Raw genomic sequence first — 18,090 nt, 5'->3', positions numbered from 1 at the left:
TAGTTTTTCTTATGTATCATTTTGGGTTGGTGGTCTTGTCCACTCAGATATATTCTTTTTCTGATAAAACTTTTCAACAAATACTTCTTTGGTATAGGCATTGTTCATTATTAGAAAAAAACATTCAAAGTATGTAAGGTCATATATACAATATCAAAATATAGCCCTGAAAGCCCCTTTGACACATGTCACATTTGTGGCATTTTAGATAAAATTACCCTTTTTCATTTAACCCGAGTTTGTTTTTCCTTAAATCGATATTTGTTTGTGTAACCTGATCTTGGACAATACAAAAACAAATTAAACTCATTTAACAAGGATAAAATGCATCGGAGGGTGGGGTTATGGTAACATGATGGTGGTGTTAGTAGTTTATACTCCGGGTCCCGGCGTGAGCACATTGAAGGGTCCCAGAGTGACAGTTCAACCACCGCACACCTATCCTGGGTGGTGAACCAGTACTAGGTGCCTTCACTTCTGCAAGGAACTGACAACTTCTGTACATGCCAGGAGCAGTGGTACAGTGGGAATGGTCGTAGAAAGGATTTCATAACCAATCACAACAGAAGTGACCTGGTCCGCCCGGGAATCGAACCTGGGTTGTCCATGGTAACATGATTAGCAATGCACCCTATTTATACGCGTTAGAACCACCATCCGGCGCCTTTTTCTGTGTAGCGCGACGGAGTCACCATGACATTATCATGCATCTGTGTCCTGGCGATATGGTTGGGGATCACGAGTGCGACCCAGGAAGGATTTGGGGATATGGAAACATTCACATGTTCGGCAGGTTATGCATAACATTATAGTATATGGTCGTTCTATGTTTTTTAATTATAACTATAATATTTTCCAATTTACATTATTTTATTATTGTTTAATGATTTGTTGCTATTAATCATTGTTTAAGAAGAGGGTTCGGGTGTTACTTTTTCCCGTTTTCGAAATGGTTATGTATTTGTAAATACATTTATATGTATTATCGCAGGATTATTTATACAAAAATGATTTTATAATTAGTACATACCCTGTATTACCGCAGGATAATTTGTACATACGTTTTATAATTGCACACTGTACCTGTTGAACTATCGCTTATATAATTCTAATAATACCGATGTATATTGATAATAAATGTTTAACTTATATTTATCGTGGTATCGCATTTATCACCGTACAAAGATCCGTCATTTTTAGTATTTTTTTAATTGGGAAAATTAAAATGGACTGCACGGCAAGCTCGGTATGATTCTATTTTCAGACGACTGTCAAGGCGGTTTGGCCACACTACTGGAGCTCCTGTCTGCGAACACAAGCGTTCAGTTGGAAGAAGAAGATAAGCAGAGCGTATACTTAGAGGACAAGATTTCATACGACATCATCAAAGCCCTCTCAGAATCTTGATAAGATTGTTCAAGGTATGTGGTTGTAATTGAATGCACATTTCTGTCTTCACTAGAAGTTGTAATTTTAAGACAACAAAGCCCACATGTTCATCATCGGCTCTAAAGTTGAAAAAAAAAATGCAAAATAAAACGAATGGCATTTATCACAATGTCATAGTAATACGGAAAGCCGGGTTCTGTGTTAGAAGGGCCGTATCTTACTGTATTTACTCATTAAGATCGTGAGTAAAACAAGTATTTACCCTGGTATACATAAACCAAAACACAAACTAGGAAGTGGGTTTGTTATTGGATGCGTATATCTATTGCACAAAGGATTGAAACGTGATAAGTAAATACTGCATGTAACATACAAGTATGAAAGGGGTCAGTGAAACCGCCAATCGAAAGATACAAGTTATACAACACAATATATTGGTGAAAACACTTTCATTTCAAGGGTGAATATACAAGAATTATATTTCATGAAAACTGTCCCGATATACTAATACAACATGTCGCTAAATGGCTGTGACAGATACGCTAGGCCAGAGTAAAAAGCAGAGATTAAACTTCAGCCAAATTATGAAATGTAAAAAGCTCTGGAAAACTGTACCCACCGTACCATATTGAGTTTTTGTGGCAATTGTAATAGTAACAATAATAACACATACTTTAGAAGACATACGTTGTACCGGCGTTCGAATAGTAATAAAATTCTTGATAAAATAGCTTCCGCAAAAACAACATCAACAAAAAAACGTTCCCCTTTTTATTGTCAAGATAATTGACAAACACAAAATTAATGTTTTATAAGTTGCTATTGTTCTAAAAAATATATTATCTAACTCTCATGCAGTTTGTAGAGACGGCCAGTGCACTTTTTGTAAAGGAATCTCGATCATGCGAATATGCGTCAATGCCGGTTGGTCAAGCTGGGATTTCAGGTTTAAACCAATCGACTGTGGTTTATAGGTCCGTGACTGTGATAAGGAAAAAAAACATGAGAAAATTTCCAGTTTATGCGGTTTAAATTACCTTTTCTTTGATATTATTTATTTAATGTGTTTGCTTTTGTTTAATCAAAAAATGAAACCGACTGTGTGTCGTATATCAAAATAAATATTCTGTCACCATTTTCACATTGCGAACGGCTATATCACTTTATCATCGTGCAATAACGGCGTACATATACGCTGGTTTACCAGTTATCTTTCAACGTACGCTTTGCTAAATCAATGCCGATTTGCTTAATCAATCCAGTAGATATATGTCAGTATGATACGTATGTAACAGTTTTGCTATTTCAGTTAAATATCACAGTGAACGACTTCACTGTGTTCCACAAAGAAATGAGTGTCACGAACCCCCCACCAATCTGCATTAACAATATCCCGATTCTGAGGCGCGTGGCGAACTCATGTATCAATATCTACGATGTAAACCTCGAGCAGAAGTCCGCGTGCATCGGCGTCTCGTTCCACATCAAGTTAGGTCCAGTTGGCAAGAAGATCACGCTGAAGATCGGATGCTTCAAACTCCCCTTCGGCAAGTAGGAAGGGATGGACACTATCGACGATTTTGTAAACTGGAATGACAAATAACTTTTACGAAAGACAGTGAATGGCAGAACCTCAATCTTATATCATGATATTAAACAAAAGACCAAGGCATAAGACGTTTTCGAAAAATGAGCAAATTTCAACGTAATGTACTGTCAAAATTAGAAAAAGTACGTGCCTAAACGTGGTGGCATATATATATGTACCTTTATATCTGTATATCTGTTAATACATCTGTACGTTTTGTGGTAACAAATATATGTATGTTGTTTTTCTTCTTCTTTTACTCACATGTTTGCGTGTACTAGAACTATTTTAGTTTCTCTGAAGTTAACGAATGAATGATTTGTTAGTTTAACAATTAATATTAATTAGATTGTGATAAAAGTGAATTATTGTCAATAAATCATATCATATAATTTTTGTTCTGTATTGTTTTTTAATATCCAAATAAAGGACCATATGATAAATGGCCGAGGACGGGTTTCATATGTCGAGTTACACGGGACCCCTCTAATATCCTGAAACTCCTCTATAAACTTCCCATTTAATTCAATATTGATAATCGAAGCAATTTATTTCAGGGAATCTCTTACTTAAAAGTACCCAATTATTAATAAATATATTCTGACCGTGTTGTTTTGTATATTGTGTGTCTCTCGTTCAAATGACTGCTGACTTAGCCTTGTTCCTTAAAATAGACCAAAACGATAATGGGAGGTAAATGTGCCAGAGAGTTTGTAATAACAAAGGTGATATGTAACCATGTTTATATTATATTTACTTCGTAGAAACTGCAAATTAGACTGGTTTACACTTCTTTAAAAAACGTGCAACAAATTATTATAAAGTCAACAACGCAGTCAAAATCAGACCACTGGAGCTGTCAGATTTAGAAATACTTACAAAATACTTCTCCAGCATCATAATAAAGATTTATACTATTTTTTTCAATGGAGTCAATTTTTCGTAAAGTCAGAAAAAGCCCTCAGTCTCCTGGTGCGAAACACAGTAGTGAGTATTACTATGACAGTATTTTAATACTTTCAACAAGGTCTTGCTTACCAAGGCAACTTATCATCAGAACATCTTTTATTAAAAGTATACATTCATGGTCATATATCGATCAATGATATATTAATGAAAAGTTTGAGTTTATGTTTAAACAATATGTTTACTTGACCATAAAGTAAACCTGGAAGGAAAAGTGCGTCCAGTGTGGTACTTGAACCCATGACAGTCAGAACACTCGCACAGTGCTCTAACCAACTGAGCTGATAGGGTGGCTAGTTCTTACACACACTACACCCCTCCCCCCTTTTAAGCTTTTCGGCCAATGTGGCACTCCTGCCGTTTACCGCTGCCACCATTTTAGTCTAAAATAATAGACGTGTTATACAGGATTCTTCCAAACCCTAACTTCTAAACGGGTTTGTGCAAGAACTGGTCGGGTTTGAAAAATATTGAAATTGTATTTAGTGAAGTATTTTATGTTTGAAATGGATAAAAAAGGTTTATTCATATTTTTAATACTATAAAAGTACAAAGCTATTTTGCACAAAACAAGCATAAAATGCATTAAAACACATGACCTACCTTTCCAATAAAAGGAAACTTGACTGACACAGACAACAATTATGCCAAGCGGAACAACTCCACCCAATCAAAACTACTCGGCCACCTCCGACAAGCTTCGTGATTGTTGAACCAGAGACAAGTAAAAAACACCACAGCTAAATGTGACTTTTGTACCCTGTCCCGATCGTACCAAAATAAGATATGCCCCTGCACTCAATGATTGTTTAACAGTACAGGAATTTAGGCCATTCTAATTATTTCAAATGCTTAGCAGACTGTGTTTGTTTCTTTATTTTAAATGCTTTTTAGGAGAAAATCAAGTATGACAACACTACAAAGGGAACTCCCGAAAAGGACGCATTAAAAAAATATTATTCTTTTAAGAATATTCCTTTTTTTATGAATATTCTTTAGAGTCAATGCAAATGAAGGTGATACAAAATAATGTGAATGTTAAATGAAGTTTATTTATTGATAATTAATATATGATTATTTAATGTAGCATTTATATAGTTGTACATGTATATTATTGTAGTGTGTGTGGGTTAGAACCAGCCGCCCGGTTAGCTCAGTTGGTTAGAGCGCCGTGCTAGTGTTCCGGCGGTCGTGGGTTCGAGCCATACACCAGGCGCACTTTTCCTCCTAGGTTTACTTTACTGGTGGCAGCGGTAAACGGCAGGAGTGCCTCCGTTAGCCTAAAAGGTTAATGGGGGGAGGAGTGTAGTGTGTGTGGGTTGGAACCAGCCGCCCGGTTAGCTCAGTTGGTTAGAGCGCCATGCTAGTGTTCCGGCAGTCGTGGGTTCGAGCCCCACACCAGGCGCACTTTTCCTCCTCGGTTTACTTTACTGGTGGCAGGGGTAAACGGTAGGAGTGCCTCCGTAGGCCTTAACAGGTTAATGGGGGAAGGAGTGTAGTGTGTGTGGGTTAGAACCAGCCGCCCGGTTAGCTCAGTTGGTTAGAGCGCCGTTCTAGTGTTCCGGCAGTCGTGTGTTCGAGCCCCACACCGGGCGCACTTTTCCTCCCAGGTTTACTTTATAATACACCTTCATATTAGAGGTACAGAGGTAACATTATATGTCTTGTTTATCAAGAAGCCTTTTGATATTCAATTATTAAAAGATTATCAAATTTTGCAGAATATGATTATGTTTCATATTCATTCATCTATTTGTGTAATTGTATTATGTATTAAGTAATTAAACACATAGTAATAATTTCCATAGTAACCAGTCATTAAATAGCACTGTTATGCCAACGTATAAAAGTGATAATTCAAGATTGGTATTTTATAAATAATTTTGTAAAAGCATATCAAGAACATTTTCTTAAGACCCAATATCGTGTGTAGCAGCACATAAGTTTATTGAGAAGGGGAATGGGGCCGAATTTAAGCACCAAATCAGGCTGAAATAATGGCTTGCACAGAGCCAGTTCACAAGGCTGTAAAAATATTGAATGCATACTGTTAATTAGAAGAAGTCTTGATATCAGATTGTTATAAAAGAGATCATTGCTGAAATTTGCTTGTATTAAATGGTTAAGTATCTGCTGGTGGGAAAATGATATGATTTAGCTGGCCTCTTGGCTCCCTTGGCTGTCAGCTTCTTGCTCTAAGCAGCTGCAGGCCTCTTGCTTTCTACAAAGTGATCATTGGCTTCCACAAATCACTGATTGACAGTACGCCTTACCATATTTATTCATGACTTTGTAACCAATGGAGTGGTAGAGATTATTGTAGTTATTGAAAGATATTATAATGTAACTTCTAGAACTTGGAGAAGGCTGGGAGGAGAACCGGGAGGCTGTGACTGATGGCGTGGGGTTCTACCTCAAATACCTCGGCTCCACCCTGCTAGACGAACTTCCTCTGGGGGAAAGCTATGGGGAAGGCGTTAGCACCCGTGCTGTACAAAGAATTGTCGACATGGTAAAATATTCACCTTAATTTGTCTAAAACTATTGTCTGTAGTTTTTTTATTAAAGAAAAAACAACAGCAATCCTGAATTGTTTTGCTTTTCAAATGTAACGGATGGTTTTACAGAACTGAAAACTGAACACATTTTTCAACTCCATAAAAATAGGGAAATAATGAGTGTTTTAAATTGGCTTGATTATTAATAAATATTGATTGGGTATAGTTTTCCGGCATTTTGTTGTTCTGGTAGAAGGAGATTTAATCATGGAAGTTCTTGAAAATTCAAAACACAAAAATAATTTAAATGTTTCTTTTTTAAAATGATCAATGTTCATAAATATAGTTTAACACCCAGTCACAAGTAACCTTAAAGAAATATGCATCAAGAAAAGCCTGCTACAATACAGATACTCACAATTTTACTATTGCATGCATACATCATTGAATGAATTATTTCTTATAAAGATGTTTTCTCAATTTTTAGGCAAAGTCCCAAAACAGGAAGCTAATTAAAGTGTCATTAAAGGTCACCCCTGCTGGCATCAAGGTGGTCAGTATGGAAGACAAAGACACACTGATAGATGTATCTATTTATAGGTGGGTACTTTAAACAAGGGCGAGGTTGCGAAACATGACGTGTACACAGTCATTGAAATTAGACTTTTGGAAGAAAAAGCCCAAATACTTCTACTATTGCTTAGCAGTAATTTTTTTAACAAGCCCTGCTATATAAAATTCAGAATTTGAGCAAGCCAAGAAGACAATTTACCAGTGCAGGGTTTGTGTATCGTGAATCATAGTGTATAGGCAAACACTTCATACCACTATAAGCTTATATAGGAGCTTAGTGAAGAAATGTCAAAATCTGCAACTGCCATATTTGTTTTTACGAATTCTATTTAATCATGAACATTTTAAAGGTTATTAAATAGTACAGTTGTTCTTGTAATCTGCTAATGCTAACCCTACCCGATTAACTACTGCCGATGTAACTAAATCCATCAATTGATGTGAATAGCACTTCCTTGAAGTGAAATGTAAACAAACATATTTTGGCCTGAAATGGACATGGGGAAAAAATCTTCAAAAGTCTAATACTATATTTATAAGAAGCAGGCATTTTATTTATTGGAATTCCGTTGGAAAAAAGCGAATCCTATTCACGATGAATTACGGTAACTACACATACAGATAAAAGTTGCACTTAAGTTTAAAAAGCCTTTTAATGAATTTCTCTTTGAACTTTTACATGCTGTTGTCACATAAATCTCCTTCCGCATACTATCTTTCATGTAATTATAAACATGTAGTGAAGAAATAGGGGTCAGCTCCCATTAAATGGGTGCCAATGGGGCTCTGTGGACGTCATCTTGGTCAGGTTGCAATTAATTGCCCTCAAGGAGGCTTTTAGCCTCAACTTTACAGTCTATCATCCCATCTAATGATAATCAGAGCTGAATGAGAAATGCATACGGCCATGTTGCTTGTGTTATGTGAGTGGATGTTATTCACATTTAACCTACATTGTACCTTCGCAGTTATTTTATTGATTACCAATCAAATAACATATTCATGTTATGTATCTTTTTCAGAATCTCATTTTGCACAGCTGACAAGAACCACGATAAAGTGTTTGCATTCATTGCAAGGAACACAATTAACGAGACTATGGAATGTCATGCTTTCTACTGCGCGAAAAATAAGATCGTAAGTGGACATTTTTTTGTACCAATTTCCATATTAGACAATGTTTTCTTTGTTTTTATCTATATATTGACTCCCAGAACAGCAACCAAGTAGCCAGAACTTGACAGTGCTATTCATAGTGTGTGGATAAATTTTTCAACGATATTAGGCCCTACATATGATGCTTATCAAATGCTGCCATTGATGATATGGTACAGAACAGTTACTTCACCCTAGACACCACCTATAACCCTCGTGATTGAAATAATGCACCTCCTGCTTCGTACTCATGAATAGTGGTATAACATGGGTAGTGGTACAGAACAGTTACTACACCCTAGTCTCCACCTATAACCCTGGGGATTGAAATAATGCACCTCCTGCTTCGTACTCATGAATAGTGGTATAACATGGGTAGTGGTACAGAACAGTTACTACACCCTAGTCTTCACCTATAACCCTCGTGATTGAAATAATTCAACCTCTGCTTCGTACTCATGAATAGTGGTATAACATGGGTAGTGGTACAGAACAGTTACTTCTGACACCCTAGTCTCCACCTATAACCCTCGTGATTGAAATAATGCACCTCTGCTTCGTAATCATGAATAGCGGGATAACATGGGTAGTGGTACAGAACAGTTACTTCTGACACCCTAGTCTCCACCTATAACCCTCGTGATTGAAATAATACAACCTCTGCTTTCTACTCATGTATAGTGGTATAACTCGGATAGTGGATGCAGTTAGTATTACAAACACTTAAAATGCCTTCAATACTAACATTCATTTGAAACACAATTCTTCTTAAACAAGTATATTTTAAAAGGGCCAAAACTGTTTTATTTATTTTGTAGTAAATAACTACTAATACTGCAATATTTTTATGTAGGATACAGATTTAATACAATGTATGAATAAGATTATATTTATTGTTTTGATTATTTCTGTAAGATAATGCTATCAAAATGTTTTTTTTCTGCCATTGTCCAGGCACAGGCCGTCACATTGTCCGTGTCTCAGGCGTTCAACCTCGCCAAGGACAAGTGGGAGAAACAGAAGAACCAAAATAATACTCAAAACAATAAGGTATGTCTCCGCTGGAATACAGGGGAGTATTCATTGAAATACTGGTAATTGTACATTTTGCTTTTAATGTCCCTGTCACATATGTCGTGCAAAACCGTGGAGGTGTGTAGCACAAAATTCAGGGTTTGTGATAGAATATGCTGTAGACTAGTGTCACAGAGTTTTGAACATGTTTTAAAAATATCAGCCTTGTTAGTAATTTGACGTTGGGGGCCGTTTTCGTATCTATTAAGAATATCTTACCCTGTAATGTAAAGGTAAAATTTTCTAGTCATAGTCGAGTCTTTTAATCTGTGTGATCGATCGTCAGGATAAAGCCATGACTTTTCATCGGCAGAGTTAACTGCACAATTTCTGGCTGATCTAAAATCTTCAAATACTGGGTTCATTTAAAACAGTAGTATTAAATCATATTGAAAATTTGACAGCAAGGTCAGTATTCAATAGTGATCTTATCCTAATCCTTAGACATGCCACAGTGATTCCATTCAGCCTATTGGTCAGCTAAATATACAGGCCAATCAAAACACTTGGTTTCTTATCTTAGATTTTAGTTCAATCTCAGTTGCTTATTGAATACGGCCCCTGAATAGGGGGATTTTTTTTTTTAATTTCAACCCTTGCATTATTTAAACAATGTAATGTATCTTATGTATCTCTCATGCAGACCTCCAAAGAAGAGCAGAACAGTCGCCTGCAAGCTGCTAGTCAGTTCACCTTTGCTCCAGCCTTACCACCTCGTAAAATCCAGTCCGCCCCCGTTATAGACCTTAACTCTGGTTAGTTGTTTACTCACTCGCTCAACGGGATGATAAATTTCAAGATAAATCGTGAAATCATGATCATTGAGTACTTCAGTCTATTGTAAAGTTGTAAAGTTTGTTTGCATAAAAAAATAGTAAGGAGAACCTTAAAATGGATATAAATTGTTTTGGAAACAATTTCAACTGGGATAATTTTCAGGATAGGTCAGTTATCAACCTAATTGGATCTTTGTCAGTGTATCTATGGCTTCTCTGATCAGACAATTCTTATTTTGCCAAAATAAAAAAATAAAAAAAAATTGGAAATCTCTTCAAAATAAGAATGCATATTGTGAACAAGTTTTTTAGCTTTTATACGGCGTCATTTTGAGCCTGTAGTTTTTTTTTAGAATGTGCGATTTCTTTGACATCTCTCGGCACAAAATAGCAAACTTGAAATATCAGACACCAAAAATAGCAAACTCGTAATTTCAGATACCCACCCTCGACTGCCAAAGCCTGAAAGTGCGGTCTGTTTCAGTATTAATAACCAATCCGCTAGTCAAAGACAAGGATGGGTAAGTCTGCATTTATATATTAAACATATGTTTGACAAGGTCTGTGAAGAAAGTTATGATAACTTATACTAAGTCACTCTGAATGGCACCATGTTGTGTGAAAGTGTGGTCTTGTTTTGTGGGGAAACCGGAGCACCCGTAAAAAACCCACTTGTCTGGCTTGGTGACCACTAACCAAACATTTTTCCCTTCAAGAATTGTTACCATTGTTGAACATGAATGGATATCAGTTTTTAACATGAAATAGTATTAGTTTTTAACATGAATTGATATCAGTTTTTAACAAATATTGTTGCTGTTTTTAACATGGCTTGGTATCAGGTTGTAATATAAATTATTGATAATATTCAGTGCTGTTTCCAAGTACATGTATATATATGCTGTGTACCGGTATTTTCAGCAAACGTTTGATGAGTCAGAAACCTCCTTCAAACCAGTGTCATTCAACCTTGAGGAGACAGATGGAGAAAACCTTGATGATTGTTTCTCTCTGTAAGTGTTTCATAGAAATGAGTAGAATTCATGAATGATAATAGTTTAAAAATAGTAGATACAAGGAATCTTCCTATAATAAAAACTGTTTCAGAATAAAAAGTGGGGTGTAAAAAGTATGCAGGGTATGGCTTTTGCTGACACAGAAAACCTATTAAAGCTCTCCACAGTAGGCACACAGTTTTCTGGCAAAGGCCCCACAACTGCAGAACACCGACTTGTGAAAAAAAACTGAAGAACAGCAGAGTATGCTAAATACTTCAGACAACAGAAAAACTGCTGGTGGATTTTCAATTTGTCTGTGTAAATTAAAACTACCGGTACGCCAGACAAAATTGTCTCAGCTAACAGATGGCCCCCTCGCCCACCAAATATTTTGTACAATCAATTAAAACCTAGATGATTATGTGACTGTTTTATTTAACACTTCATGCAATATGCACTGCTTTCTTCATGCACAAAGAAAAAGATTTAAAGTATGAAGGCCTATAACACAAATAATTTGCTGATATCATATTGGCCTGCGTGGCATCTTAGTACCCTGTATATCACAAAGATGTCAGACAAAATGTCCTGCATGCTGATTTTTATTTGTTGGCATACACTGGAACAATGATGTGTAATTGTCAAACATGTATAGAAGAACAATCCTAGAGTATCCGTCCACAGTGCACTCCCTACATGAAGATATTTACATGTGTGTTCATACAAGTACTTAATAGCAATTTCATGCTTAAATTTTTTTTATAAAGCTGAGGTATCTCTTTGAAATTATTAATGTACATTGAAATGAACTTTTAAGAACCCCAAATTCAATTTTGTGAAGCACTTAAGCTTACTATGAAAAAAAAATCAATATCAAACGGTATGACGGGAAAAAAAATTAGTCTTAAAAATTGTTAAATCTTTAACTGCTAGTTTAAGCAAAAGTTTCCTTCCATCCCATCTCAGCTCTGTTCATTGTTTCTTTTGTTTCCAGATTGGCGGAGGACCGGAGTCGGAAGACCTCGTTCCCGAGCCTTGCCACGAACCTGTCACAGTCAGACCTGAACGACAGCCTGCAGGAATACATGGACGGAGGAACCAAGTGCCTCGAGGCTTTCTCTAGAACCAAGTCATGCGAGGATTTAATCAACATTTGATTAAATATATATATATCTATGCTTATCTTTGTGCTGAAACCTTCTTTTTGTTTCCAGTTATATGCAAGTGCTATTTCACGCCCACCAACTAAATATTATTGGGGATTTAGCTTAAGAATAATAGAAGGGTGCTGCAACCTGTCTTTTTTGGTAGTTCCCTTCTGCCCTCATGGAGACCAGCATTGGCAGCCTTCTGCCTTTATAGAATTAATGGCTTTAGGTAATCCGATATTTCTTTTATTTTGATTAAACTTATAATTTGATTATAAGTACATACTAACTTTACATATTTGGTAGTATTCTTAACATATCTTTAATTAATGTTCAAATTCTATTCAGCCCAATACAATGTACCCTTTTGACATTCTGCAGCACCCTGCCCTTTTTAAAACCCTTAATATATCATGCTAAAACTGACTGACATTTCTTTGTCTTTAGCAGTTTCTCTCAGAATATTCTTGAACGGTTGTTTTTCGTAAGTTGTCAAGTACTATTTATTTATTTTTAACAATGATATACTTTGAGAATGGAAGGTATTCAACATTTACAAAACTTGTAGTATGCCTTACCGATAAAGATTAAATGTTTTTTTATGTTTGAACCATCACACTGTTCTTGATCCATTGTTTGTGATAACCTTTACTGCTAAACATTAAACATTTATTTTAAACCAATTTCATTAAATTTATGATATGTTACATCGTCTGTGAAAATGAGGTATTCACATTCATAACAAAAAACATTTTTTAACCAAGAGAGACGATTACAAAACAAACAATAAGTTAAATCATATGGAAGAATCTTTTCCAAAATATGTCAAAATAGATATGATTTCCTGCTTATGAAGAAGCATATAACCTCGCAAAAATGAAAATGTCACTGTTTCCTCCCACGTGGCTTATTTTTGCTGACGCTGTCACAGTTATATAAAAAAAATGGAATCCCAGAACCTCTCAAAACTGTACTTTACAAGACAAATGCATTTTACATACAACTAGCTGTACTGTATGCCTTGTTTCATGGCTTGATGAATACCTTGACGTATTTATGATATTTTTCACTATGTCCAATGTTGTGAATTTACACCTTCCTCATTCATGTTTCGCCATCATTTTATTATGCATTCTCTTAAAACTGTATACAATATAGGTTTAATTTTTTTATTGATTATATGCTTTTGTTACCAAACTGATTCATAGAAATTTCAATAAGATTATAATATAATATGATGTTCAAATAGTCATTGGTAAAACCAAAAACGTAATCAATTTCAGGTATAGGAGATTTTTTTTGAAAAGTCTAGAAATGTGCAAATATTGGTAATTTATTGAATTAATGACTAATTAAACCAGTAAAAATTACTTTTTCTTGTAATTAAACATGCATGTTTATGTTTTTGAAAGAAATGACAACTAGGAAAGGAGATCCTTTACATTATAATTTATATTATAGTATTATATAGCAATATCTCACACCGATAGTCATCTGTTCTTTATCTCAATTATGTTTATAAAGTTATCACCTTATTCTATTGAAATGTCATAGTGGTTTATACCATATATACTTATAATATGTGTAAGTTTTTTTGATGAAAAATAGGTGCAACTTGTACAATTTTTCACTGGTGTGATATTTAAGTTACACTGTACATGTTACTGTCATGTATTTAAATGATGAATCTGTACACTGTACATGTATTTAAATGATGAATCTGTACACTGTACATGTATTTAAATGATGAATCTGTACACTGTACCTGTATTTAAATGATGAATCTCAGCTTGTGTGAACATACAGACTGATATGAATCTGCACATACTATTGGCAATACCTATTAAAAACTACTTAGTTTCACCTTACCCGGCCCAATTTTGAGGGGTGGGTAGATAGATAGGATTTTTGTTTTGTTTTTCATTTCCTAAACCTTAATTCTGTATTAAAGGGACTCCCTCATGTTTTAAAGGGACTAGCTCATATTTTTTTCAAAATGCACCATTTTTATTTTTGTATGACAGAATATAATGTGGCAAATCATTAGGAGTGTTAAAACTAAGGTACTGACAGTTGGTACCCTTCAACAAATATTGATATATGCTCAAATATTGTCTATGAAGTCCACGATTTTGTAAAATGTTAGTAACACAATTCACCAAAAGGGTTAAAGGTTAAATTATCCTTCTGTTTGTATATAAGTCCTTGTGGGCTTTTTTGTCAGTTTTCTAATTTTTCCTTGACTGTGTGTCTGAGTGGTTCGCACTACACTAAAACCAGAATATTTTTTTATACCCTTTGTATATAGTGTATTTTTTACTGCAATTTGGTATCCAGGATAATACAAGTGTTTTCAGATGCATTACTTGGGCAAAATTCGGAGTGACAAACATGAGCAAGTCCCTTATAAAATAGGACCACCGAAGAGGAATTAAACTTCGGGTTATTGGTATTATTGAGAGTCAGTAAGTAAGGTCAAACAAATTATTAATTAATTGTGGCCTTTGGGTAAGATTATGTTTTATTATGTGAATTGAATATGTGATACATTTAGTATGTAAGGCAGGTGATTACTGAAGTTGTACACTGCGTGGCTAAAGCTCAATATTTAAATTTACTGCAGTTTTTGGGGCATTTGTGTTATGTACATACTAGTTTTACATAAATTATGTTAATTTCAAGCTCTTACGTAATCACTGCTAATGCAGCTTACTGAAAGTGCATGGTGTATTCAGTCAGCTAATCTGTATTGTAATATAATTATGTTTAATCATGTCAACCGATCTGTTACCCTGTAATCATAGTTTACGTTCAACATTCTTGAGAAGTTATTATTGTCCCTTTGCGATTGTTGCATGCCTTGTTTGTCAAAGTCTTAGTCACATGTTATCTTATATTCAGGATATTGTATACAGTACCAGTATGTTGGTTTTATAATACAGAAAAGCTCAGACTGTTACCCGATTAACTGCAAATCAGAATGTCATATGTTGAGTCTTACCAAAGACACACACTTTTGACAGTATTTCAAAAACTAACAATCATAAATGAAACTTTTGTCAGCCAATTATTGCCATGGGACTCGTGTATTGGTAACAAAATATGTATCCGGGTGTTGACTATGTTCCTTTAGAAATTATGTAATTAGAATCTGAAAACAACTGACAGCTCAATGTGTTTGAAGTGGTGCTATATTTTCGGTAAACTTGCCTGCAATATTAAAACTCGCCACAGTGCTCTAGTTATAGTTATTAAGAGATGATAGACCTTAATTTTAGATATGATAGCCCTGAAGGAGTTTGACCCACAACCATGTGAATTTCAGAGGCCTGGATGCCCAATATTATTTCGTATCATTTGAAGAGGTTTGGTTTTGCAGGAAATGAAAATGTACAACATTTACTGAAATTAATATAAGATTTTTTTGAAAATTGGCCATTTTACGTCCGACTCGTGTTAAATAAAAAGCAAATATACAAACTGTAATAAACCCTATGTATGATGTACATTTTTTCATTTAATTACAAAGTAGTAATTGTCAAGCAATGCCTTTTAAATGATACCAAAATCAAAGTTTAACATTATGGAAATATCACATAACTATATTCTTTGTGGGTCAGATACCTTAAATTGGAAAGGATTGTTTTTGTCTTTTGGCTTTCAAACCTCTGCCCAGGCAAATACTACACCAACTCTAGTTCTGAGTACCAGTACTAGTATTTTAAATTCAGTTAAAACCTGCTGGCTTGATATTGCTTGGCTCTATTTCCTTGTTGACTCCAACTTCATGTTAATGACCAATTCTTTAAACTCTATGCAAGCATTCCCCCTTTGCTTGATAATAGCAAGGCTCAAAGTATTATGGCCGGTCCCTGGGATATATGAAGCCAACAGATTTGGACTGTACATGTATGTGGCATTATCCCATCTTAGCAGTCTGTCCGTTCATTTTGGTATTTGACCTCAGATTGCTGGGAGTTAATGGCGTAACATTACCTCTTTGAGTGATATGTGAACCAGGGCAGTATTCATAAAACATCTCAAGTCTTTTCTTAACTTAAGACAATTTCTTAAAATTTTCAAATATAAATGTTAAGAAAAATATAAGTGTTTTTAAAATATAACCATGTATTTTCAATAAAGGCAATGACAATAAAGGAATTCAGAAATTATTCAGCCACTATATCGTATGATTAGAGAGATACTAAATGACTTAACACATAATGCATGCTGGGTTAATTGTCGTCTGCTCAAAAATGTTGTCTGGTTTATTCTAAATTTCTTTCAATTTACTTAAAACTTTGGGGATATATTGACTGAGTGGCAAACAGCTTGGAACCTGATCAGGCGCCGAGTTACTCTTACTCGGTGTCTGGTCTGGTTCCAAGCTGTTTGCAAAGCCTTTAAAATCGCCATCAGCAGCCTAAGGGTTAAGATGTTTTATGAATTTGACCCCAGTGCTTTAAATGTTCTTCCTTTGTGGGTTCATGTACATGTTGAAGATAAGTTGAATTGTGGCATCTAATGTACTTGTAATGTGAATTTTGGATACCTGTTGACCCCATATTAGTGAGGTATCATTTGAAAAGTATTTATGTAGCGAGAAGGATTAATAATTGCACCAAAACAATTTTACAAACTAGCGTTTTTTTGGCCTTGAAAGATTAAACAATATTATGCATCAGCTTTTTGGCCTTGAATGATAGCAAAATAGGTCATTTTAAATCCATTTTAGCCCAGGAATATAAGAAAAATAAAAACTGTGATTCATGTTTAAGTACTACTTAGGGGTGAAAGAGAGAGTGGTTAAGGTGTCCACATCTCACCCAAGAGGTTGTGGGTTTGAAAAGTTAATTTTACAACCAATATTAACCGAAGAATATAACAAAGATATAAACTGTGATTTAAGTTTTAGTACTTAAAGGGGAGAGTGTTACAGGGGTCCACCTCTAACCCATGAGGTTTTGGGTTTGAACGCCACCATTGCCAATCTCATTGCCTCTCAAATAAAACACAGTATTGGTTTATACAAAGGAGACAGATTCGAGAGTGATTCATATCAGCTTTCAAAATGGAGCTAAAATAAATTAGCCTGAACTATAAACTAAACTATCTACCTACCTGGTCCGTAGACTGTTTTCATGCACTAGAGTCTATAGCTGTCGAGATAGCACTTGTCACCATGGAAACAGTTTGAGGGTTTGGTACACATATATTCAGTCATTTATTTGGCATAGTAATAGTTAGTCTGAAAGCAATACCTTTCAAATGATACCCAAACTCTATAGGGCCATTGTGCATTGCTTTATTTTACAGTATCACCACTGGCGCGATATAATGAAAAGCTCATGTATACACCGCCTACCTTAAGTGTTCTTTGAATTATAAAATGGTTTATTTTGCTCTTTTTTTTATAGTTTTTCATATGAAGTTTAATTACGTTGTTAAGTATTTCACAAGTTGTATGTGAAACCATTTTTATGTAGCTTTGAATAAAATGTGATTTTATATTTGAAATTGTCATTAATTTTGTGGTTGGCCCATTTAATAACTGTTGAGTTATGCCCCTTGATATTTGGAAAAGAAGTTGTGCGAAAACTGAAAACATGGTCATAACACGCATAGCATTCCAAGATATTCGAATGGTACTTAGTACTCATAGTGGCAATAGGCATTGGTGTAAGCAAGGCCCACAACTCTGGCATTTACGCCCAAGGATCATCTTGAGTCAGTCTGGATTACTTCCCCTATCACTATGTTTGCGTACTATTGGAATAAGTACGCAAGAAATAGGCTACTCAAGTCATGCAAAAGCATAAACCTTCGCCATCTTTTAGTACAGGGAATTGTCCAAAGGATCATAGACTTTCTAATATTAAACTATAGACACACTTCTATCTATTACGCTGAAGTGTAAATGCATAT

General features: G+C 35.1%; 1 protein-coding gene and 1 non-coding gene across 2 annotated transcripts; both read left to right on the top strand.

Annotated features, from left to right (window-relative positions):
- Positions 1 to 3,783: 3,783 nt before the first annotated feature.
- LOC128238613 (low density lipoprotein receptor adapter protein 1-A-like) lies at positions 3,784 to 17,675 on the top strand. Its single transcript, XM_052954715.1, has 9 exons — positions 3,784 to 3,964; positions 6,298 to 6,455; positions 6,929 to 7,041; positions 8,037 to 8,151; positions 9,124 to 9,219; positions 9,887 to 9,998; positions 10,458 to 10,540; positions 10,941 to 11,032; positions 12,012 to 17,675. Exons 1-9 carry the CDS (start codon positions 3,904 to 3,906, stop codon positions 12,172 to 12,174), a joined length of 993 nt encoding a protein of 330 aa, XP_052810675.1. The 5' UTR covers positions 3,784 to 3,903; the 3' UTR covers positions 12,175 to 17,675.
- Positions 5,275 to 5,348, top strand: Trnas-cga (transfer RNA serine (anticodon CGA)). The gene has a single exon. It is a non-coding gene; the product is annotated as a tRNA-Ser (tRNA).
- Positions 17,676 to 18,090: the final 415 nt, after the last annotated feature.

This window comes from Mya arenaria, chromosome 6, assembly GCF_026914265.1.
Source record: "Mya arenaria isolate MELC-2E11 chromosome 6, ASM2691426v1".
NCBI lineage: Eukaryota > Metazoa > Mollusca > Bivalvia > Myida > Myidae > Mya > Mya arenaria.
The sequence above is the reverse complement of the archived record's forward strand: the minus strand, read 5'-3'. Positions and strand labels throughout refer to the sequence as shown.